Source organism: Motacilla alba, chromosome 19 (assembly GCF_015832195.1).
Source record: "Motacilla alba alba isolate MOTALB_02 chromosome 19, Motacilla_alba_V1.0_pri, whole genome shotgun sequence".
Classification (NCBI taxonomy): domain Eukaryota; kingdom Metazoa; phylum Chordata; class Aves; order Passeriformes; family Motacillidae; genus Motacilla; species Motacilla alba.
This window is the reverse complement of record NC_052034.1, coordinates 4,805,960-4,827,305: the sequence shown is the minus strand read 5'-3', so window position 1 is coordinate 4,827,305 and position 21,346 is coordinate 4,805,960. Positions and strand designations below refer to the sequence as shown.

The 21,346-nt window shown below is 56.5% G+C and overlaps 2 protein-coding genes across 4 annotated transcripts; one reads left to right on the top strand and one right to left on the bottom strand.

Annotated features, from left to right (window-relative positions):
• Window positions 1-1,506: 1,506 nt before the first annotated feature.
• Window positions 1,507-6,056, bottom strand: TLCD2 (TLC domain containing 2). The gene is made up of 4 exons (XM_038157933.1): window positions 5,596-6,056; window positions 5,143-5,225; window positions 4,564-4,646; window positions 1,507-2,873 (listed from the first exon to the last, which is right to left on the bottom strand). The coding sequence occupies exons 1-4, from the start codon at window positions 5,994-5,996 to the stop codon at window positions 2,481-2,483; spliced, it is 960 nt and encodes a 319-aa protein (XP_038013861.1). The 5' UTR covers window positions 5,997-6,056; the 3' UTR covers window positions 1,507-2,480.
• Window positions 6,057-9,583: 3,527 nt separating this feature from the next.
• Window positions 9,584-21,300, top strand: LOC119709662 (apoptosis-inducing factor 3-like). Of its 3 annotated transcripts, XM_038157670.1 has the most exons (21): window positions 9,584-9,671; window positions 9,841-9,957; window positions 11,314-12,618; window positions 13,196-13,307; window positions 13,374-13,483; window positions 13,566-13,675; window positions 14,073-14,117; window positions 14,219-14,300; window positions 14,439-14,551; window positions 14,923-15,009; window positions 15,180-15,271; window positions 15,462-15,592; window positions 16,127-16,242; window positions 16,637-16,708; window positions 17,038-17,101; window positions 17,524-17,600; window positions 17,683-17,800; window positions 17,920-18,018; window positions 18,394-18,469; window positions 18,892-18,996; window positions 19,121-21,300. In XM_038157670.1, the coding sequence occupies exons 4-21, from the start codon at window positions 13,246-13,248 to the stop codon at window positions 19,161-19,163; spliced, it is 1,602 nt and encodes a 533-aa protein (XP_038013598.1). In that variant the 5' UTR covers window positions 9,584-9,671; window positions 9,841-9,957; window positions 11,314-12,618; window positions 13,196-13,245; the 3' UTR covers window positions 19,164-21,300. The 3 variants fall into 3 exon arrangements, with proteins under 3 accessions (XP_038013598.1, XP_038013599.1, XP_038013600.1); XM_038157671.1 differs by lacking the exons at window positions 9,584-9,671; window positions 9,841-9,957 and having other exon boundaries at window positions 11,295-12,618; XM_038157672.1 differs by lacking the exons at window positions 9,584-9,671; window positions 9,841-9,957; window positions 11,314-12,618 and having other exon boundaries at window positions 12,858-13,307.
• Window positions 21,301-21,346: the final 46 nt, after the last annotated feature.

Genomic DNA, 21,346 nt, shown 5'->3' with positions numbered 1-21,346 from the left:
TGGCGCAGCTCACTCCTCGCTGCTGTAGGGGGCGCCACGGGCCGGGTCGTGCCCCCCCCTCCCGCAGGGTGGTAGGGGCGGGGGGCGCCCTCAGGGAGACATTTTGGGCATCCCGCACCCAGCCCGGTGATGTCCCCGGGGGAGCAGCTCAGGGACATCCCCTACGGGGCCTGGACACCCCCTCAGTGCGCTGAGCCCGTCTCAGGCAGCCCCCGCGGCCCAGGCAGGCAGGGGGATGCTGCACCGCAGTGATGGCTCACCCCCAGCACTGCCCCCATGGCCACGCTGTGGCCCCTGATCCCCCAGCAAGAAGCCACCCACCTTACTGCCCCCTTGCTGCCCCTCTCCGGGAGCACAGGTGCTCCCCAGCCCTCAGTGCTTGACCAGCAGCTGTGAAATCGTGAGGGCCAGCTCGCTGGGTGGGTTCAATGCGTTGTCAGGGCTGCTCAGCCGCCGGGCAGGCTCTTGCCTGAGGGTTTTGTCAGAGTGGCTCCCATGGCGGGAGGGATTTGTTTGGAGGGGTATTGGATGGGGCTGGTTGGGTGGCAGGCTGGGGTGTTGCTCCCCAGCAATTAATTCCCTGATGGAGATGCTCCTTCCAGCCCCGTGGTCCCCTATGCAGTGGGAATAGAGAGGCGAGTCCTTCCCAAAACCTTTCAAGCCAAGGCTGTGGCACTTCCCATGGGGATGGACAAGCACAGGGCATCCCCACGTCTGACCTCGGTGCCCTGCAAAGCCACTGCTTATCCCACCTTAGCCCTGTGGGAAAACCACGGCAGATTAGGAGGTGCCCAGACCAGGCTCCCCTGGCCCCCAGCCCACGTGCCTGGGGTACAGGACATCCACGTGACGGCAGGAATGCGGGAACACAATCCAGGCCTTGAGAAACACCCCGGCTGTGGGCAGAGGCAGCGTTTTTAGCTGAGGCAGAGGCTGTGCTAAAGGCCAGGATCAGTGCAGCAGCTCCTGGAAAATTTGGAATGCATGGGTCAAACCAAAGAGAAAGCCCTGGGTGACGGCTCTGCTCCAGCTGAGAGCTGTGAGGGGCACACAGGCACCTCAGCACTGTTTCAGGTGACAAATCCAAACCTGGAGGAGTTGTGCCCAGCACCTGGAAGCTTCCCTGCTCTCCACAAATAGAAACATAAGCAGCTTTGGCCACACATTGTCTCCAGCCTCGCACTGCCCATGGATCACTCGTCTTTCCCTGCCCAGCAGGAATGTGTCTGTCCTCAGAACACGTGCTGAGCAGCGCCTGCTCTTCAAACCAAGGGAGAGATTTTGTGTGAAAGCTTATTTGCCACACAAAGGAAACGTGACCGAGCCAGTGGATTTCTCCAGCCAGGTTCACGTAACTCCAAGTGGGATGATCCTGTTATGTACACAGTGCTGCTGGGGAACAGTGCAGTGTGAGAAGCAGCCAGGAAATGTGGAGTGGAAGAACATTTAAAAATCATGTCCCTCCACAAAAAGGAGAGAGGTGGGGAAAAAACCCAACAAGAGAAGTAGAGTGTGCCAGTGTACAGTGTATTTTCACTCCGTGGCAGGGAGACACGGGGTAAGGACTGTGCTAAGCAGTGACACCCCCAGAGTGGGCTGGGATGCTGAGTCCTTTTGTCCCCTCTCAGTCCTTTCCCCTCCAGCCACTTCATTTGCAGCCATTTATTAAAATCTCGTGTTAGTAAGAGCCTTTGCTGCCGGGTGAGAGCAATACCCCGGGCTCTGCAGCACAACCTGGCCTTCCTAACAGATGCCTGAATCCTAAAAAGTGCCAGAAAACCCCACATCTGTGGGAAGTGATCATCACCCAGCATCCTCCCCCCAGCCACTCGCACTCCCACACTCATTTATGGGCACTTAAATTATCTGGGGACAAAACAACATGGAAAAAGCTCCAGTTGTCAGGAGAGACTGGGGTGACCCCGACCTGCACCCCATGGTGACCAGCCAGCCAGGTCTCAGCCGGGACAATCTCCTCCCTCCTGGGAGGGCTCATCAGTGCAGGGTTTGGTTTTCACTGACCATCACCTCAAGGGCAGAGCCTTGGAGCCTGTCTCGCTGCTGGTGTTCTACAGAGATGCCACAGAGAGCTCAGGGAGCCGTGGCTGATGGGAGGCTGGGGGCTGCAGCACCAAGGGGGTTGGAAACGCCCTGTGGTGTCGGGATGGCTGGAAGAGCAGTGGGGAAACAGTGCTGCTCTGCCTCCTCACCTCAGCGGTGCCTCAGGGAGCTGTGAGAGCTGCCCAGGCTTCCCTGAGCGGCTCCCAATTGTCCAACCACATCATCCAAAAGGGTTTGGGGAGCAGAGCCACGCTGCCTGGTCCATGAGCACCCCTCTGCTGTGCAGGGCCCAGGATGCTGAGCCACACGCAAAGCCCGGGTGCTCTGTTAGTGCAGCCCCTCCCTGCAAGGTACTGGAACAGCCACGTCCACCCTCCAGCGCTCCGTGGGCTTGGAGCTGCTCCCTCGCAGGGCAGGGGCTACTCCTCCTTCTCCCGCCGCTCCTCCTGCTCCCGCACGTCCCGCCTGGATTTGAGGAAGTCGCTCCGCAGCAGGCGGTAGAAGAGGACGACGTTCATGGGCGTCATGATTGCCATGCCCGCCGTGCCCACGGCGTAGGTGGCCGGGGGCACGTTGTGGCGATTGAGGAAGAGCCAGCGGGTCATCCAGGCCAGCGTGGCGATGCGGAACACCACGTAGGTGCCCAGGTTGATGAGGCTGTTGAGGCGGTAGCAGGTGGTGTGCACCAGGTTGGCCATGAGCAGGATCTGCCGCAGGTGGAGGAAGATGGAGTTGATCTCCACCAGTAAAGCCACGAGGGCAAAGCCCACGTACTGGTGGAGCAGCACAGCAATTCCAAAGCAGATGATCACCTGGGAAGGAGGGACAAGAGGGGCTGAGCCCAGGGGCTGCTTGCTCTCAGCTGCTGCAAGCTGGAACCCCTTGTGCACAGCGAGAAGCAGAGGTGGAAAGGATCAACGCAGCAGTGCCATCCCTGCAGCGTTGCAGCCTCTGGCACCTCCTCACCATTGCGTGAAACCTGAGTGGGTTTTTTTTGTTCCAGTGGGAAGAGAAGGAAACAGCTCTCTGAGCCCCAGGCTGGCTGAGGAGACAAAGCAGCCTGACCTAACCCCGCTGTTGTGGCCTGGAGAATGCAGCCACTTGTGGCCCAGCAGGTTTTTCCACACCCAGTGAATGGAAGGGAGACTGTAGCCCAGGGCTACGGCGCTGCTGGCTCAGGGATTGTCCCCAGGACAGGGATTAGGTGGCTTTGGTGTATCAGAGAGCCCCCTGAAGCACCCTGAGTGCTGCAGCAGAGGCCGGGGCTGTTTGGGACAGGATTCCTGCCCCGCACCCTCCCTGCCAGGCAGGGGGACAGGCTCTGCCTGCCCACGCTCCAGCACACTCAGTCCTTTCTTTGGTTTATGCCATTAATGCTGTTCTCTGTACGGGCTCTGTAATGAGATTATCTGCTCCCCGCTCGGCTTGAATTAGCTCCATTGTGGAGATGAACTTTTGGCTCACCAGCAGCAGCCAGCAGAGCCCCAGGGCTCACTGACAGAGCAGGTCTGACTACCCCTCTCATCCCAGGTGAGTGCCAGCACTGTCCCTGTCCCTGTCCCCCTCCCCAGGCCCTGCACACCCCTCAGCCTCCCCTGAACCCTGCAGCACCTCCACTGCTCAGCTCCAGGCTGTGCCACCCCCCTGCCCCGCAGCATCCGCAGTCTCAGCATCACAGAATTGTTTGGGTTGGCAAAAACACAGCAGAGGTGATCCGAGAGAAACCCGCACAGGGCACAGCAAGACAGGCAGAGGGCACTGGAGTGGGGGTCCTGCATCACAGCTGCTCCAGCCACACCAGCCCCAGGTGGGAGGAAAGCACCCTGGGGAGGGGAGATGGATGGAGGGGTGTGCAGCCCTTGCTGGCAGGTGCTCAAGAGGGCCAGAGCCACAGGAGATGAGCTGCTCACCTGTGCCACAGGGGACACCGGGGTCACTGCTGTCAGTGACACTGTTGTGGATCAGCCCATACTCTGTACACATGTTTTTTTCCTACCCTATTGGGACACACAAGACAGGTGATGGACTTTGGACGTGATTAACATAAGATATTTGATAATCAGGATGCCTTGGCAATAACAAACAGAGCTGAAAATTAAATCAGACTGAAAAGAAAATTACATCAAGTTCTGTAAGCAAGAGATGTTGTAAAATGTGTAAGTTTGTTTATGTGATGATTAACCCAATCATTATAGTAAAAACTTACTAGCCTTCCTAGAATGGTCCACAATAAATTTGGATTCTGACCAGCTCTCAGTCTCCCCATCTCTCTCATCATCGCCAATACCACGCTGTTTTTGGGTGCTTTTCTGCAGACCCTCTAAGAGTACAGAGTCCTGCAGTTCCAAGAGGAGTTCCAGGCCCTGCTGTCTGAGCTCCTCTCCCCAGGAAATAAAATCAGACTTTGGAGCAGGCAGCAAACACCCACACAAACAACAGCAGGAGCCCCATCGTGGCCCCCATCCCCAGCCTCCCCGGTGGTACCCGTGCTGGTGCACTCACCACAGAGTGATGAAAGAGCAGCTCCCAGGACTGATGAAGTTTCTGATTGCACAACATGTCCACAAAGTCTTCAATGAAATAGCCTGGGATTGGGGAGTCCATGAACAAAAAAGGGATCAGGAAGGGCTGTGCCAAGGAATTCCCCCTGCCCCGATGGGCTCTGCACCTGACTGGGCTGGGCAGCCCCCCGGGGACGTGCTGGCTCCATCTGTGTGGGTGGGGAGTCACACGGAGCGAAAGAAGGAAATTGGTGTGCTTTGGGTCCCTCTTGCAATCACTCTGTAGGATGTGCTCCCAGGAAGAGGCACCAAGAGACTCCTCCAACCCCATGTGGGCACTTTTGGGATGCCCCGAGCCCCGGATCCCCCCGAGGACGGTGGAGGGCAGCCCGGTGCCCAGTACCTCCTGCTGCGGCTGCCGTGGGACAGAAAGGAGCCACTGTCCTTTGCCAAGAATGGGGCGATTGTTTGAGGTGCCTGAGACATCGTGACATGGCTCGAGGGGCTGGTGTCAGGCACCGACGAGCCCGTGAAGACCCCCGGGGGACAGAACAGGGGACAGTGCATTGCCACACCTCACCTACAGACACGGCCACCAGGCTGTGCGCCCCGGGCGGGTGTGTGCCCACCAGATCGTTGGACATCTCGGGGTGGAGGTAGAACCTGCAGGGAGAGAGGCTGTGAGCGTCGGGCAGTGCCTCCAGGTCCCCATTCCCCTGCCGGTGTCCTCAGTACCCACCTGGTGCTGCCGACCCTCCCCGGAGACCTCCTGTTGCCCTGCTGCACCCACAGACCCCTCTCCTCCTGGACTCCCCATCCCCTGGTGCCTCGGACCTTCCTCCCTCCCTCTCTCAGTGCCCCCTTGGCCGCAGGTCCTGACACTCCCCAGGGTCCCCAACGCCCCCATTTCCTTCAGCACCCCCTTGGCCGCAGGTTCCCGTCGGGAAGGATCCCTCGACGGCCCCATTCCCTCCCAGCGTCCCGGTCGCCCCGGGCAGCCCGGTGTCCCGGGGGGCCCCGCGGTGCCGCTCACCCGGCCAGCGCCCCGCCGCCGCTTAGCACGCTGTGCGCCAGCGATGTCCAGATGTTGCGCCACTTCCAGCGGTTGCGCCGGGCCGAGGGCGGCGGCGGCACGAGCCGCTCCAGCCCCCGGTTCAGCAGGCGGAAAGCGGCGAAGGAACCGGCCACCACCAGCAGCCCCGGGCTGAAAGCCATGGGCATCCACCGGCCCGCCGGGCTCCCATGGGACCGGCCTCGCTGCCCGACGGGCCCCGCCTCGCCCAGCCCCGGGGCCCGCCCTGGGCACCGGCACCGCCCCGCCGGCACCGCCCTGCCCGGCCGCGGCGCGCATCGCCCGGGCGGGGGCACGGCCGGCATCCCCCCCGAGGGGAAGGGCCGGGGGCCGCCCCGGGGCCGGCGCTGGCAGCTCCGCATCCCCTCGCGCAGGGCGCGGACACGCAGCGGCGGCGCTTCCCGTCGGGGCGTGGGGCGCGGGAAGCGGGAGAGCGGGAGAGCGGGAATCGAGCCCTCGGGGATGTACCCGCCCTCCCCGGCTTCGCACGGCAGAGGCGGCGCCGGCCCGGAGCCGGCTAAGAGCGTGGCACGGAGCGGGAACGCGTGTCCCGTCCCTGTGCGGGAACTGGGGGCGCTTCCCTCGTCCCCCGGAGGTTCCTCCTCCACCTTGGTGGCCGAACGCCTCTCCCTTGAGGTGCTGCGGCCGGTGGTCCTTCACCCCAAAGCCTCCCCGACAGGTGATGCCCGGCATTGTTTCCTTGGGCAGCAGCTCTCCAAGCCGCCGCTCAGCCCGGCTCCGGACCCCCCAGACCACACCAAACCACACCAAACCACACCAAACCACACCAAATCACACCACACCACACCACCGGGGCTGATCGCACACCAAGCACGGAAAAAGACCTGACTGCCTCGCCTAAATCTGCTCTGCCCACAGCGCTGTTATCCCTCATCCCCCTGTCCCGCCTGGTCCCGGGGGGAGCTCCCCGATGTCTGGGATACCCCAGCTCCGCTGTCTGGAGGTTGTGGAAATTCACAATCCCGTAGCCACAGTTTTAGTTCTACCCTACAACTACGCTGCTTTTCCAGCTTCCCGTAATTTGATCGCTCCCTTGCTGCTTTTTGATGTCTCCGGCCGAAGCTGCCGCACAGCCCTCGCTTCCCCTTCTGCCGCCGGGCTGAGTCACCGTGTACACACGGATTAATGTCAAACCCCACCTCTCCTTTGAGGTATTAATTTTGGATGAAATCTTCCACTTCCTCTTCACTGAAACACAAGCGTGTGGAGCCTGAGCTTTAGCTGCTGTCCTGGCTTTGGGGCGATGGACACAAAAACATCAAATACAATGGGAGGGAGGCTGAGTGATTAAATCAAATTGGGAGACCGGCGAGGTTCTTTTCCAACCTAAACGATTCTGTGTTTCTATGATAGTCCCGACTGGTAGCAAAGCATCTGTTCATGCTGCACAAATTTGCTTAAAAGCCAGGCAAGACACTGTACTTTCATAACAGTTACGTGGCAGGGAGACAGCGCCTGAAGTAATAGGCAGCCCTGAGTGCTCAGGGGATTTTAAATAATCTCGTGTATTAGGAGTGGAAGGATCACACAGGCTAATCTGTTACTGAGAAGACCAAATGCAAAGACATTTTTGTTCAGCATAAGATGTGCTGAGGAAAGAGAGACATGCCTTGGAGACGTGCTGGGCTGCCCAGGGCACTGAGGAGAAAAATCATTTAACAATTAATTGAGTATAAAATTGCACAGAGCCGGTTTCCGAATGAGGAGTCATCTGCGGCGGTTTAGCCTCAAAAAATCTCGACTGCCCTTTTCCCTGGTCACAACTCGTGCCTTCACCTTCCTGCAGGGACAGTCGCAGCCCGTGGAATGCCTGCAGCTCCAGCCCTGTTTCCCCAGGGGCTCCTCCATTTGTGTTTATCCTAAAGGTGAACATTCAGGGCTGGGGCACAGGAATAGTTAAAATGTTTCTGGAGGCTGGAGAGCTTTCACCTACCACTTCTGCATGGGAGGAATTTAAGCCGTGATTAATTGAGCCCCCGGTTCAAGGACTTTGATCCCATTGCTAGAGCACTACCAGCAGTTACATATAAACTATTTTTTGGGTCGTTTTACCCCAGATTTTATTTAAATCTACCAGGATTTCCCATGGAGCTGTAGTTTCTTACAAGCCCGATTCCAGCCTTTTCCTTCCTCTGCAGCAATGGCATTAACCGGGGGCGGTTTTGGAACTGCAGGCTTCCAAACCCAGTTACAAACAAGTCCCTTGACACCAGATCAGGCCAAAAATTCAACCACACGCCACAGGCTCGGGGGCCAGGCTTGTCCCAAAAGAACCCGAAGGGAAGAGCGGGGACGGGAACTCTCGGGCGCAGCTGCCACAAGAGGTCCCTGCACGCCCGCTGGAGAGCCGGGAGCCCGCTCCGCTGGGATTCCTCATCCCCACCTTATTTGGAGATACTGCCTTTTTCACCCAGATTTCCAGAAGTTTTCCGAGTGTCCCCAAACGACCTGATTTTCTGCGGGGATGCAGCTCAGGCTGGTACCGGCAAGGACGTGCCCAGGTCCATCCCATAATGCCACAGCTAATCCCACAGTGGGGGCTTTCCTGCAGCGATCGGGGCGTAAATCGAGGGTGCAGAATTTTATTCAATAGCTAGACAATCGTTTTTTGTCTCCTCTTCCCAGGCTGGAGTTTCTCTGCTGTACATCTGATAGATACAACCCATTTTCCACAATTAAAAGCTGGCAGTTTAGCGATAATCCACCACAGGAATTCTGCCAGCTGAGCTCTGTCCCCCCTAGATGGTCCCCAACTACTCCTGGGTGGGGTTTTGGGTGTGCTTTTGCATTTCTACCGTCCCTTCCTTCAGGAGGAGCCCACTGTGCTCCCAGGTTCCACAGAGGACGCTCTGGAGCCAGCAGATGTGGGAGCCAGGCAGAAGTCGTGCTCCTGTTTTTGCAAAGCTTCCCTCCCTTAATCTGCCTCTCTGCATCCAGGGAGCCGTAAAACCCATCTGCTCACCTAATGCCAGACCTGGCTCACACCTGAAGTAATCTGAGGAGTCCAAGAGCTCAAAGCAAATCCAGCAGTTTGGCTTCCAAACTTCAATTAGCTGTTGTCTCCATCCCTCTCTAAACTGTGTCACCACTCTGTCTGCTCAGGCCATAAGAAGTCAGATGATGTAGGAATGCTTTATACATCCACATCTCCATGCAGGAAGTCTGGAACTCCACGCTTCTGAAAGGATCTACTGTGCAAAGTGCAAGTTCTGCATGGCAAAGCATGCCCATGCATTGCAGAGGCAGCTGTGGAGAGAGCTGAAATCAATTCAAACTGGAGCAGCCACCCCTCCCAGCCAGGAGCACCTTCCTGATGTGGAAGCTGGATATTCTCCAGGTAGAACTTGCTGTGGACATGGGAGAAAGGGATTTCAGTCTCTGTGAGTGTGGGGAACAGCTCCAGAGTTTCAGGCAAGAAATGCCAAATGCCAAAAGTCAGCACTTTACCACTGACCTCAGGACCTGAACTCGTCTGGCAGAGAAAATCCCCTGTGCTGGCAGCACAGTTACCCTGCCCAGGTCTGCAAGCTCTCGCTCCTGAGGGAAGCATTTTCCTTCCCCCGCACAGGGTTTGACCAGCACTGCAGGTGTTCTGCTGCCCGGGCTGCTCGTCCTTCCTGAGATCATTCCTGGAATTCAATGTCTCCTGGGAACTTCACAGAACCAGCACGTTCTGGTGCCAGGTTCCAGCTGCAGGCTGGGCACAGAGGCTGCCTCCTGCAGCCTGGCATGTGGGAACGCTCCCAAACCACCCAGGCAGAGCCTGCTTTGATAAATGCCCCCAGGGCAGGTTGGTCTGGATGCTCTTCTTCTGGCCTTCCTTTTTCCCAGCACTGGAAGGATTTTTTTTTTCCCCTCAGGACTTGGCACAAGGGACTTGTTGGAGAAACCTGCGTTGACAGCAGCGTGTCCCCAGGGATGCTGCAGGCTCAGCTGTTCCTCCAGGGCTGTGCTGGACCAGCTGTCAAGGACCAGTGGCACAGAGGATGTGCTCCCTCCTCACTGCAGCTGCACAGGTATGCCATGAGATGAGCAAAATTCCACTGGCTGGCAAATCCCCTCCCAGCTCAGCATGGGTGGCTCTGCTCTGCTTTCTGCAGCTGCCATGCCCCAAATGCTTTGACTTTCTGAACTGTTGCTGTGCTGTTATTAGTAAGGTTTCAGGTTCCTTCTTTCCTTCCCCAGTGCTCGCTGTGAAGTGGTGCCAGGTGTCTGCCAGGCCTGTATCCCATCTCTCACCATCACCAGACATGAATGCTTAGGAAGAAAATGTGAAACATCACATATAATTATTCTTACCCTGTAAGCAAATCCATTCCCACTAAATATTTCCTTTTCCCTGTCTTCTTCCTTTGCGGGATAAACATTTTTTCCCCTGTTTAATTCACCAGTCTCAAGCTTAAGTAATTTTTGATAAATATGTATGTGCTTCGTGATTACATCATGATGCATTTACCACTACATGATTTTTTTGGTTGTTTTTTTTTTTTTTGCATTTCAGACAGGTTAAGAATGAATCCTCCAAGGTGGAAGCACATCCCAACCCCCACACCCAGCTCAGCATCACACCCTCTGAGCTCACTCAATTCCTCCTGTTTCACAAATACCAGCACAGGAGCTTCCCCCCTGCATCTCCTGCTGCTGCTGGCTCCACAGCTTGGAGCAGGTTAGGTTCCCTCCTGAATTCTCTCATTATTAATATCACAAACCAAGCTGTTCTGAGAGCAGTGCCCCATTAATCACTTCAGCTCTGCTGCAGGTTTCACCTCGCTTCCTCTTCCTGCAGCTGAGCAGTTTGACTCCGTGGCTGCTGCTTGTTAAAATCACTGGGTCTGGTAGAGCAGGGAAGGGCCCTGAGCTGGATGAGCTGGGGAAAAGGTGGGAAAAAGATGAATCCACACAGCCACGGCATGAATAAAACCTGCTACTCCAGCTGATGGTGGTGGGAACTTGAAGGCAGGAAAGTTACACCCCTTAAATCCTTGCCTCTAAACTTGGTTTTTCTGGAGGGCCAGCAGCACTGGGGAGGCACAGCAGAAGTGAAGGTGTCTAATAAAACCCAAGGTCAGCTCAGCAGCTCGTGTGAGTCAGCACCAACGTGGGTGGCAGGTCTGCTCAGAGATGTCTGATGCCCACCTGGCTCTCTTTGTGGTTGAGGGCACCACTTCCTTTTCCTCTCTTCCTTCCTGTGTTCAATCCTGACTTGCGCTACAAGCAAAGGTCTAAAACCCTCTGAGTAACCACCTCTGGTTTACCTAAAAAGGTAAAAGCATCCTCCTGAAAATCAAAGCATCTTCCTGAAAATCTGCCTCCAATCCCACCCCAGTCCCTCAAGGGCAGGTTGTGCATTCCTGACACACACTAACATCCCTGCAGCCAACCCCCAGCTTCTCCCTGACATCCAAAGCCCTTTTCCACTTTGTATCCTTTGTCTATCACCTCTTTAATATCCATTCTATCATCTTTGCCTCTGTCAAGCATTTTGCTTTGCCCTTTCCTTTGCCCTTTCCAAAAGCCTTTCCTGGGTGCTCGGCTGCATCCAGCAGCATCCAGCAGCCCAATCTCAGCTCTGCAATGTCCCTGCCCAGGATCGAGCTGCACCTGCCTCGTCCCAAAGCTGCACACCTCTGTGCCTGCCCCTTTGCCTGTTCGCTGCAGGTTTCCAGCCGTGAGCAAACGTTTTTCCAGCGATTTCTGCTGAGTCAGAGAACGCCCGGCGAGGGCTGCTGCTCCTCCACGTGGGAACGCGCTTCTGGGGAATAATTACACAGAGTTTAAATACGGACATTTGGCAGCCAAATTGCTTCACATTCAGGCTCCTGGCCAGGAGGGCAGAGCCCAGACGCTGTTCATTGGTGCTGTGAGAAAATCCCTCATTCCTGTGGCCGTCGTGGTTGTGCAGAGCCCGTGGGCCGGGGCATCCCGGTACCCTGCTCATGGTTTGGAGGGTCTCATGAATTGAACTGCTTCCCAAATAATCCATCCTGCACTTATCCAGCATCCTGCACGTGCCTTCTTCTCTGGGTGATACCCACACCAGAGGATTTTTATCCCCCCTGCTGCAGGATTTGGGAAGGTGCTGCTGGCAGGGAGCTGATCCCTGCGGGTCTCCTGCTCTGCGAGGGAGATGATGGCAGCACGCTGTTGGTAACTTTTCCCCCCTCCATTTTTGAGGCATATTTTAAGTTGTGAAACATATTGACTGTGAAGTAGAGATAAGAACAAGAGGAGACACAAACAGTGTAGGTGTTACTCCCAGTTTTTTGCAACTCCCACTTGGTTGTAAAAATAGCCCAGCAAGCAGCACCCTGCTCCAAGCCACCCTTCACGGGCCGAGGGACGATGGGACTGTGTGCCTGGACATCAGTGGCTGAACCAGGAGCAGAGCTGGGACGTGAGGCACATCCAGAGCTGCTGGAAACTTCACATTCCTTAAAATCAACAGAGAAAAATCCTAGAGAAAAGTCAAAGAATTTTAAGTGTTGTTAAAATATATAAAAAGTAGCAAATGTCATTCCAAAGTGCTGCAAAAATACCTTGTGTTGAGCTGGAGTGCTTTCCACCAGGAAGAGGGGCCGTGGGAAGGGACCCTGGGAAATCACTGAACCCCCTTGAGTTTCTGGTGACGCTGCCCGTGACGCACTCCATCTTTACACCACACCTGTGCCGTAATTCCTATGTGCCCTCGATTCTTTTGCAACTCTAAACCCCAGCAAAATACCTTTAATTAGGCCCAGGCCAGTTGCAGAAATCAGATAACGCTGCCTGGCAGGTGGCCCTTCCAGGAGCTGCATCTCCTGATGGATGGGAGCATTGCGCAACGCGGGGAGAGCATCACCAGCCGTGGGCTGGCAGCTGTGCTGAGACACCAGGGTGTCACCTCACAGGAGAAAGTCGCAGGCAGCAGCACTGGTGGCTCTCTGACCTGGGGGACAGGTGCCTGAACCCTCCTGGCAGGACCAGGTGAGTACCCAGTGGTGCTTCTCCTAAAGAACCTGGGATTAGGGGAGCGGTGCAGGGGCGGTTGCAGGAACAAGTCACCACCCTGCACTGGAGCCTGCCTTGAATGCCTTCCCCTGCTCCATTTCTTGCTTTTTTTCCCTCCAAAACAGAGAGGGAGATTCCTAATCAGCCTCTCAATGACTGCTAAGGCAGGGAGAGCACTGAGGACCAAGGGGGTCGGCTGTTTTGTAGCCCAGGAGGCATTTTGGGAGGGGATTAGTGCTTTCGGGGCAATTACCATGAGTAACATCTCTGCACAAATGTTGGGGAGGCTTTGGAGAGGCTGAAGCACCTCTTCAGACCCAGTTTGAGGGAGACATGGGCTATGGCAGCAGCAGCTCCCCACAAATAATTGCATTTGTTTACAAGAGCCATGATCACATCTGCTCACCCACCCTGTGCTGCAGCTGAGTTTAGTGAGACACGGGCTGGAAATGGGAAGTGGGTCAGTTCAGGGGAGAAAAGGGCAGAGGAATGGGTGTTGGGTTTGGACACAAAGTTAAGAAAGGGGTGTTTGAAGGTCATTTTGGTGCTTCAGCAGAAATTTGGGACCCTTTGAACGCCTGCCAGTGAGCAGCTCCCTGCAGCATGGACAGCAGTGACACCATCACTGAGGAGGTCTGCAGGGAGGACGACGTTGGGGATGGACAGTGAGTGCCCGGGGGGCTGCTGGGGATTTAGGAGGTTCTGTGCCCACCTCTGCACCTCTCCCCCAGGCTCCTGGAGGTGATGGTGGCCGGGTACCCAGTGCTGCTGGTGAGGAACAGGAGGGAATTCCGAGCTCTAGGCAGCAAATGTCCCCACTACGGTGCCCCGCTGAGCAAAGGTAACCCCAGCTTGGGGCAGGGGGAAAAACCCCCCTTGGGGGGGTTGGTTCTCACTGCCCAGCTGGGGGGGGTCTCTTGCAGGGGTTCTGAAAGGGGAGAGGCTGCGCTGCCCCTGGCACGGGGCCTGCTTTAACATCAGGACTGGAGACATTGAGGAATACCCCACTCTGGACTGTCTCTCCTGCTTTAAGGTGACTTTTGGCCTCCCATCTGGGTGGTCTCACATTCATTCTCTCTCCCAAACCCCCTGCCCTGACCACAGCTCTGTCACTCAGAGCTTCAACACAAGGGATGATTTTGGGATTAGGTAACTCCCTGCCCTAAAGCTCCTTTCAGTCAAAGGTGATGCCACAGATCCTAGTAGTCCTCAGAGCCAGCCCAAGTGCTTTTGGAAAGAAAAAGAGGATTTACAGCTCTCCCTCAGTGCTCTTAGGATGAGGAGAAAAGCTCATGAGCTCCTCAGCATCATGTGACATCCAAGATCAGAGGCAGAGGCAGATGGCACACTGGACCAGGATCTCCCAGGAGAGCTCCTACCGCAACCTCATGGATGCAGCACTAAAAAACCCTCTCCTTTCCCTCCTTCAGGTAACAGTGGAAGATGGAAGGGTGTTCATTACAGCAAAAAAGAAGGTACTGACCTTACCTGCTGTCACTGAGCACAGGCAGTGCCTTGGGCTGCGTACTCGAGCATTTTTCCTTTTTTTTTTTTTTTTTTTTTTTTTTTTTTGCAGGACCTGGAAAGCAGCCTGAGGGTGAAGGACACAAGCAGGAGGTGCCTCCTCAACAGGAACACGATGCTGCTGCTGGGGGGAGGTCAGAGAAGGGATCTGAGCTCTGCCCCCTCCACGCACGCTGGGAGCTGCCACTCTCCTCTCCAGGGAGGACTGACCTGCTCCTCCTCCTCCTCCTCCCCGTGAGGTGTCAGAGGGCTGAGATGAGCATCTCTTGCAGGTGTGGCTGCCCTGGTGTGTGCAGAGACTCTTCGCCAGGAGGGGTTCACTGGCAGGATCATCATGGCCACCAGTGAGAAGCACGTTCCCTATGACAAGTCCAAGCTGAGCAAGGTCCGTGTGCGGCAGGGGCAGGGCTGTGCCTGGCATGGGCCACACTCGGGGCCAGGAGCGATGGAGGGAGCAAAGCAGGAGTGCTGAGGCATCCAAAAGGAATAGGGAGGTTATTTCCAGGAAAATTTATTTTTCCTCCCAGAAAATATCTGATCAGAGTCAACAAGAGCTGGCGTTTTTACCTCCTTTTGTTGAGCTCTTCCCACTAAAGTTCGATGGTTTTTCTGAGGTGGGCACAAGGGGATGGGGATGGGGCAGTGTGGGGAGCTGTAAATTGTAATGTGAAATTCCCCTCTTTTCCACGAGGAACACTTCAGGAGAATTGCTGCCTCTAAGAAATGCTTCATTTCGTATTTTTGTTGTGTTTCCAGCAAATGAACTTGAAAGCTGAGGACATGTACCTGAGGAAACCTGAATTCCTCGAGGCTCGGGGCATAGAGTTCTGGACAGAGAAAGAGGTACCAGAGCAGCTGGGCTCAGTCCTCGGTGGGGAGGGTGTAACACCCATGGATGGACCTGTGGGAAGTGGGAGAGAGAACCCCAGCACCCCTCATCTCACCTGAGAAACAGGCAGGACAGAGGGTGGAGCAGAGGAACCTGTCTGACCCGTGCCCCCTCTCTCCTGCAGGCAGTGTCGGTGGATTTCCAGAAGCAGAAGGTTCGTTTCATGGATGGGTCCTCTCAGAAGTACCAGCAGCTGCTGATTGCAACAGGCAGCCAGTGAGTGCACAAAGTGCTTGCTACACACGGGACTTTAGGCAGGACAGCACTGGGATGTAGAGATGGAGGCAGGAAATGAGGTGGAAGGGCAGGATGGAATGACACGGGGGTGTTTGTGGGTTTGTGGTCCCTTCTCATTCTTTCTGTTTAATTCATACCATGAAATGCCTCTGGGTTCTCTCTCTTCCAGCTCTGGTTTCCTCAAAATCCCAGGTGCAGACCTGCAGAACATATGCACGCTCCAAACCCCAGAAGAGTCCAGCAAGATCTTGGAGCTGGCCACCGGAAAGAACCTGGTGATTGTAGGAGCTTCATTCATAGGTACCGGGCTGGAGTGGGTGTCAAACCCTCAGTGAGAGCCTGCAAACCCCCTTCTGTTGCATGAGCACATTCACTGGAGGCCCTCAGGGAAGGGATGTTCCTTTTCTACCCGGCTGGGATCCTCCCTGGAGCTGCTGGGGGTGTGTGTTACACAGCACACACTCATTCTTTCCTCTGATAGCCAGAAACTTTGAGAGCTATAAACAATTGCTACACACGGACAGAGGGAAATGTGCCTTCTGAAAAGGTCACTGTCCTCCAGAGGAGCTGGATGCCCCAGAAGCATTGGGAAAGCAAGGGGCTAAGGCACAGCAAAGGAGTTTTTTGGACGTAACCAGGAGCTATTCTTTGCATCTCCCAATACCCAGGAGAACAAAGAATGGGGGGAGCTAAATACCTCAGCCCAGAAATGCACAGCAAAGCAGTTCAGCACTGGCAGCACATCAGATTTGCTCTCTGGAAGGGGAGAAGGTTTCCAAGGGTGCAGGTTGATGCTTGCAGCGGGCTTACCTCGGGCATGCCTCTTCCTTGCAGGAATGGAGGTGGCTGCCTTCCTCTCAGACAAGGCTGGAACCATCTCAGTGGTGGAAAGAGAGGAGTTCCCTTTCCAGCACACCCTGGGGCCTCAGGTTGGAGGTGTTGCCATGAAGGTGAGCAAAACCTGGGGCTGATTTCCAGCGTGGAGAACACATGACATCCAAGCAGCCCCGGGATCCACATCAGCCCAGGAAACCTCGCCCCTGTGCTGAGTCATAACTCTGCATGCCCAGCCTCTGTGCTCACCCACGAGCTCTGCACACACTGCTGGTCCCAGTCTTCCCCTTCCCCACATCAATTCTTCACCCCAAACCCACCTCACACACCAGTCCTGGCCAGGACTGCGTGGAAAAGCCAGGCTTTGTGTCCCTGCAGCAGCCAGGGACACGAATGGAATCTCCCTGCAGCCTGGAGCAGCAGCAGAGCTGCCTGCCTGGCTTTTGGCTGGGTACAGCTGTTTTTATAGCCTGGAATTTCCTAATGAATACTCAAACCAGTCCTTTTCAGATGCTGCAAAATAAAGGGGTGAAGTTCCACATGAAAACAGAGCTGTGTGAGCTGAAAGGAAAGGATGGAAAGGTCAGTCATGCCTTTGTGATCCCTGAACTGCTAATTTTAGGGGAAAAAAGCCCAAGTTGAGATATAACCCAGTGCCTGCATCAGGCTTTCCTCTCCCATGTCTAGACCCTCCCTTCCTTTTCACTGAGCACAGTTCTGGGCTCAAAGGGCACCACTAAATGCTCCTATCCCAGGGACAACAGCATGATTTTCTTTTACATTCCCAGCGACACACGTTAGTTGGACAAGGTGATCCAAACCTGGGGAAGGAAAAAAGACAGCAAAGAGCAAAGCAGCAGGGAGGCTGTGGGAATTAGGACAGAGGTTTTAACTCTTTCCTTCTTTCCTAGGTCACAGAGGCTGTCCTTGCCAATGGAGAGAAGCTCCCCGCGGATGTGGTAGTGGTGGGAATAGGTAAGAGACCCCAGCTGGGTCAGGGAGGCAGATTTGGGAATGGGGAGAACATCCAGCAAGCCCAGGGCATCACAGCTCATTTCCAGGACACCATTCCCTGCTGTTATCTTTCCCACTCTGCTATCATCCAGCCCTTCCTCTTGGCCCCAAACACCTGGAGCAGTCAGCAGCCCGTGAGCACACGCCTGGCAGCAGGAGAGGAGCTGCACACTCACTGTGCCTTTGGCTCCTGCTGAGCTCCACAGGTGCTGCTGTGTCCTGAGCCCTGGCTTCGCTGCCCCTGCACTGGCTCAGCACCAGCCCAAGCACAGCTCACTGCTCCAAGGGCTCTGCTCCAAGCAGGATCAGGAACTGTGAGGCCAAATTTCCTCCCTGTCCCTGCAGAGCTTCTCTGCATCTCACCCCTGCTCCCCTCCCCGCAGGCTCAACCCCCAACTCAGCCTTCCTGAAGGGCACCTCCATCGCCAGAGATGACAAAGGTGCCATCCTGGTGAACCTGGTGAGTGCCAGCGGAGCATCCCAGCTCACACCCCCCATCCCTTCCCTCCCACCGCTGCACTAATTGCCTTTTGCCCAATTAGCACATGCAAACCAACATCCCCAACGTCTTCGCTGCGGGGGACGTGGTCACCTTCCCAGTGGCGCTGCTGGATGGGGACAGGTCCAGCATCCGGCACCAACAAGTGGCTGAGGCCCATGGTGAGGGGCAGCCACGTCGCCTTCCAGCCCCCCCAGAGATGGGCGTGGCACAGAAGGGACAGCAGGGGACATGGGGAGCAATTTTTAGGAGAAATGTTCAGTGTGTTGGTTCCTCCCAGGTCACTGTGCTGCTCTGAACATGCTGAGGAGAGGGGAGGAGCTGCACACTGTCCCTTACTTCTGGACCACGTTGCTTGGGAAAAGCATCCGCTACGCAGGTAGGGAGGGGCAGAGAGGGGAACAGAGGAGTTCCTCCCCACCAGCTGGGGCTGTAAGCACAGTGTGGGTGCAGAGGTCACCTGAAGCAGCTCGAGCTCTGCAGTGGCTGCCAGGGTGAGTTTGAGCCCTGGAGCTCACCCAGAGCTCTTGTTCATTGCTGATCTACAGTGGGTTAGAGGTCACGGAGGAAGAACTTCTCTCTCCAAGCCAAGGAGAGGCTCACAGTCAGTTCTGCTTGTCCAGGGCCTGCGTGTTTGCTCCCCAGCCCTGCCCCAGCCCCAGCCACTGTCCCCTGTGTCCCCACCACACTGGCTCTGAGGTGGGATGGGTGCAATCTGCTGTGCCAGGCTCCCTGAGCTGGCTCTCTCCCCCAGGCTGTGGGAAGGGATACACGGACACTGTTGTGAAGGGCAGCCTGGAGCAACAGAAATTCCTGATCTTTTACATCAGGTGAGTGAGCCCATGGCCAGCCCGTGCCCTGGAAACAGGCACAGCCCTCTCTCTTACAGCTGCAGGGTCCCACAGAGGCTCCACATCCCCTGGCTGGGCACTAAAGGCAGCCCCTGGGTGCTGAACCAGAGAAAACCAAAGCAGGGCAGGGAAGGAGAAGAGGATGAACTCAAACGATGACACCAGCTGGGCAGAGAGCCTGGGACACATCTCTGCCTGTGCCCCACTGCTCCCAGGCTCAGTGCCCGGCTCCCAGCAGTGCCAGGCAATCTGCCACGAGTCCCTGTGCATGCTGCAGCACCAGCCACCCTGCCCTGAGCCCTCTGAAACACAGCTGCTCCCTGGCCACCGTGCCACGGGGATGCTGCTGTGCTGAGCTGTGCACACTGAGGAGATCCACACTCTTCCTCTTTCCATGCCAGGGATGGCCATGTGACTGCAGCTGCCAGCCTGGACTGTGACCCCATGGTGTCTCTGATTGCAGAAGTTTTGTACTTGGGGAAACAAATCTCCAAAGAAGAAGCAGAGTAAGTGACATCCTGACCGAGCTGGTGGGTGGCTCTGCGCTGCTCTCCACGTCAGCAGAGCCCACTGAGAGACACAAAACCAAAAGGAGTCGCTGCAAATCCCCAACCCACCTCTTGTTTCCAGGGCCTGTGACATTGGCAGCATCCCCTCGCTGGCACAAAGCTAAGTTTGGTGTGTGCCCCTTGCAAAGGGCTCACAACCAAGCGTAAACAGCTCCACATCCTCCCACCCTGGAGCAATAAAACCATCAGCAAAGCTGAACCCAGCCCCTGCATTCTGTGTCTGCAGAGAGCCCTTGGCTGTCCACTTGTGCTGGGCAAAGAGGAGGATGCCCATGGCCTGGGGCTCAGCTGAGGGTCTGAGCTGCCAGCAGCCACCACACATGCACAGATGCACCAGCCAGAGCCACACCAGCTCCTCCTGCTCCTTCCCTGTTGGCAGGGAGCTCTCATTTAGCACACCGGTCACGCTGACCTTCTCCTTTGCAAAAACACATTTTCCCAGCAAGGGGAGCTGTGACCGAGACAAGCTGCTCTCCCAGCGGGGAACGGGGTGGGCTGTGTGCAGGAACTCGCACAGAATACCCTGCCCCTAAGGACACAGGGATGCCACCCGACCTCTGAGCCAGCAGCACCTGCTGGCAGTGTCACTGCTGTCTGGAATGTCACATGAGCTGCTGCAGTGAGCAGCCAGCCTCTGGCAGAGAAATCCCAGATCCTGCCCTCTCTGCTGTGTCCCTGCACGCTGGATGCTTGGAGGAGGTGGCCAGATGCTGGAGGAAAGAGTTACTAGATTTTTGCACAGCCAGGCTGTGCTTTCTACAGGAAACCTTGCACTTACTCACCAGTCACATGGGGCTGTGCAGGAGGAAGGGTAAGTCCCAGGAGCTGGGCGAGTTCCCACAGGGACACTCAGTGAGAGCCCAAACCCTCTCTGGTCTGAAGGGCAGGACAGCCAGAGCCTGAGCCCTCTGCTCAGCAGGTGAGATCCTGCAGTGCTGGTTTTGTGTTAAACACCCAAACCTGTCCTCTGGCACCTCACACGTGAATTTGACCTGAAACACAACATTTTGCTTTCCTGACCCCACAGGTTTGGTGCTCGTGCTCTGAAAGAGCCACATCTTACCCAGGAAAGAGCTGGGTTGCAGCAGCACAGGTTGTTCCTTCGTGGCAGGGAAGGTGTGGATTTGTGAGGCACATGGAGCACACAGCTCTCATTAATCTGTGCTGAAGAGGGGGAGCATGGCCCAGGAGCTGCTCCTCCCTGCCCTCAGGCACCCTCCACCACGACTTTCTGCCCCTCGATGCACTCCAGGATGCGTTGGGCACCGAGCAGGTGCCAGCTGTTCTGCATGGACTTGCAGCAGGGCAGCTGTGGTGGAGGAGACAGGCTCTGCCTCGAGCTGGAGGAACTGATGCAAGGGTGACAGTCCCACCCCCTCTGGGTGACAACTACCCCAAAGAAACTCAGCTCCTTGCAACCATCAGCAAGAACACACCAAGCACAGCAGCTTTATGTAAGAAGGAAAGACTCCAGGACGACAGATTTATTCTACTTCTACCACTTAATGGACACCAGGCTTTCTGTGCTTTGCTGGGCGCCAAAGTTTGGGAGCAGCCCTGCCTTGGGCAGCTGCAGCCTGGGCAGGCAGATTAAGCTGAGATTGTGCAGACATTTCAGCACAGGGCTGCTCCTCCCTGCCCGCCCTCGGAGCTGGGATGAGCTGTGCTCTTCCTGGCAGGCTCTGAGCAGCAGTGCCTGGACACTCCCCTGGTTCCCATTCACCGGGGCAGCCTGGGAGCTGCTGGTCCTGGCAGTCCTGGGGGAAAGCCTGGCATGCAGAAGCTCTTGCTGGGTCTGTGGAGCTCCCCTCTCACCTCAGTGCAAGGCAGGAGCTCCTCCAGCCCTGCAGAGCAGCTTCCAAATTCCTTCCAGGGCACTCTTGTGCTTCTGCTCACCAAGGAGCCACAGAAGAGCCCAATAAAGTTCACCACGGCCCCTCTGAGAGCTGCTAGCTCCAAAATACCTGGAGGGAGCCCTGGCACTGCTGGGTGGCCTCCCAGGCCAGAGGCTCTGTGAGCAGCCAGAGTCCAGAGCCGTGTGTGACTCGGCCCTGAGTCAGCCTGGCCCCGCCGCGCCCAGCCCGACCCACTCGGGGCAGCGTGGGCGTGCAGCCAGCCCCTCGCCCGGCTCCATCCCACTGCCTGGCACGCTGCAGGCTCCATCCAGCTGCCGAGCTCAGCAGCAGGTCACACCTGCGGGCTACGCCCAGCCTTTGGCTCAGGACAAGCCCAAAGCACCTGAAGGATCGACCCCTCCACCGCAGAGCCCAGAGTGGCCTCGCTGGGG

Bases quoted from the DNA above. Each gene is read 5' to 3' on its own strand.
- TLCD2 (XM_038157933.1), bottom strand. From the start codon at position 5,996: ATGCGGAGCTGCCAGCGCCGGCCCCGGGGCGGCCCCCGGCCCTTCCCC. The intron at 4,647-5,142 runs GTGAGGTGTGGC...CCCCAATCCCAG, and splicing joins CCTGGTGGCCGTGTCTGTAG to GCTATTTCATTGAAGACTTT. The intron at 2,874-4,563 runs GTGAGTGCACCA...CCTCCTTCCCAG, and splicing joins TGCTCTTTCATCACTCTGTG to GTGATCATCTGCTTTGGAAT.
- LOC119709662 (XM_038157670.1), top strand. From the start codon at position 13,246: ATGGACAGCAGTGACACCATCACTGAGGAGGTCTGCAGGGAGGACGAC. The intron at 13,676-14,072 runs GTGACTTTTGGC...TCCCTCCTTCAG, and splicing joins ACTGTCTCTCCTGCTTTAAG to GTAACAGTGGAAGATGGAAG. The intron at 14,301-14,438 runs GTCAGAGAAGGG...CATCTCTTGCAG, and splicing joins GATGCTGCTGCTGGGGGGAG to GTGTGGCTGCCCTGGTGTGT.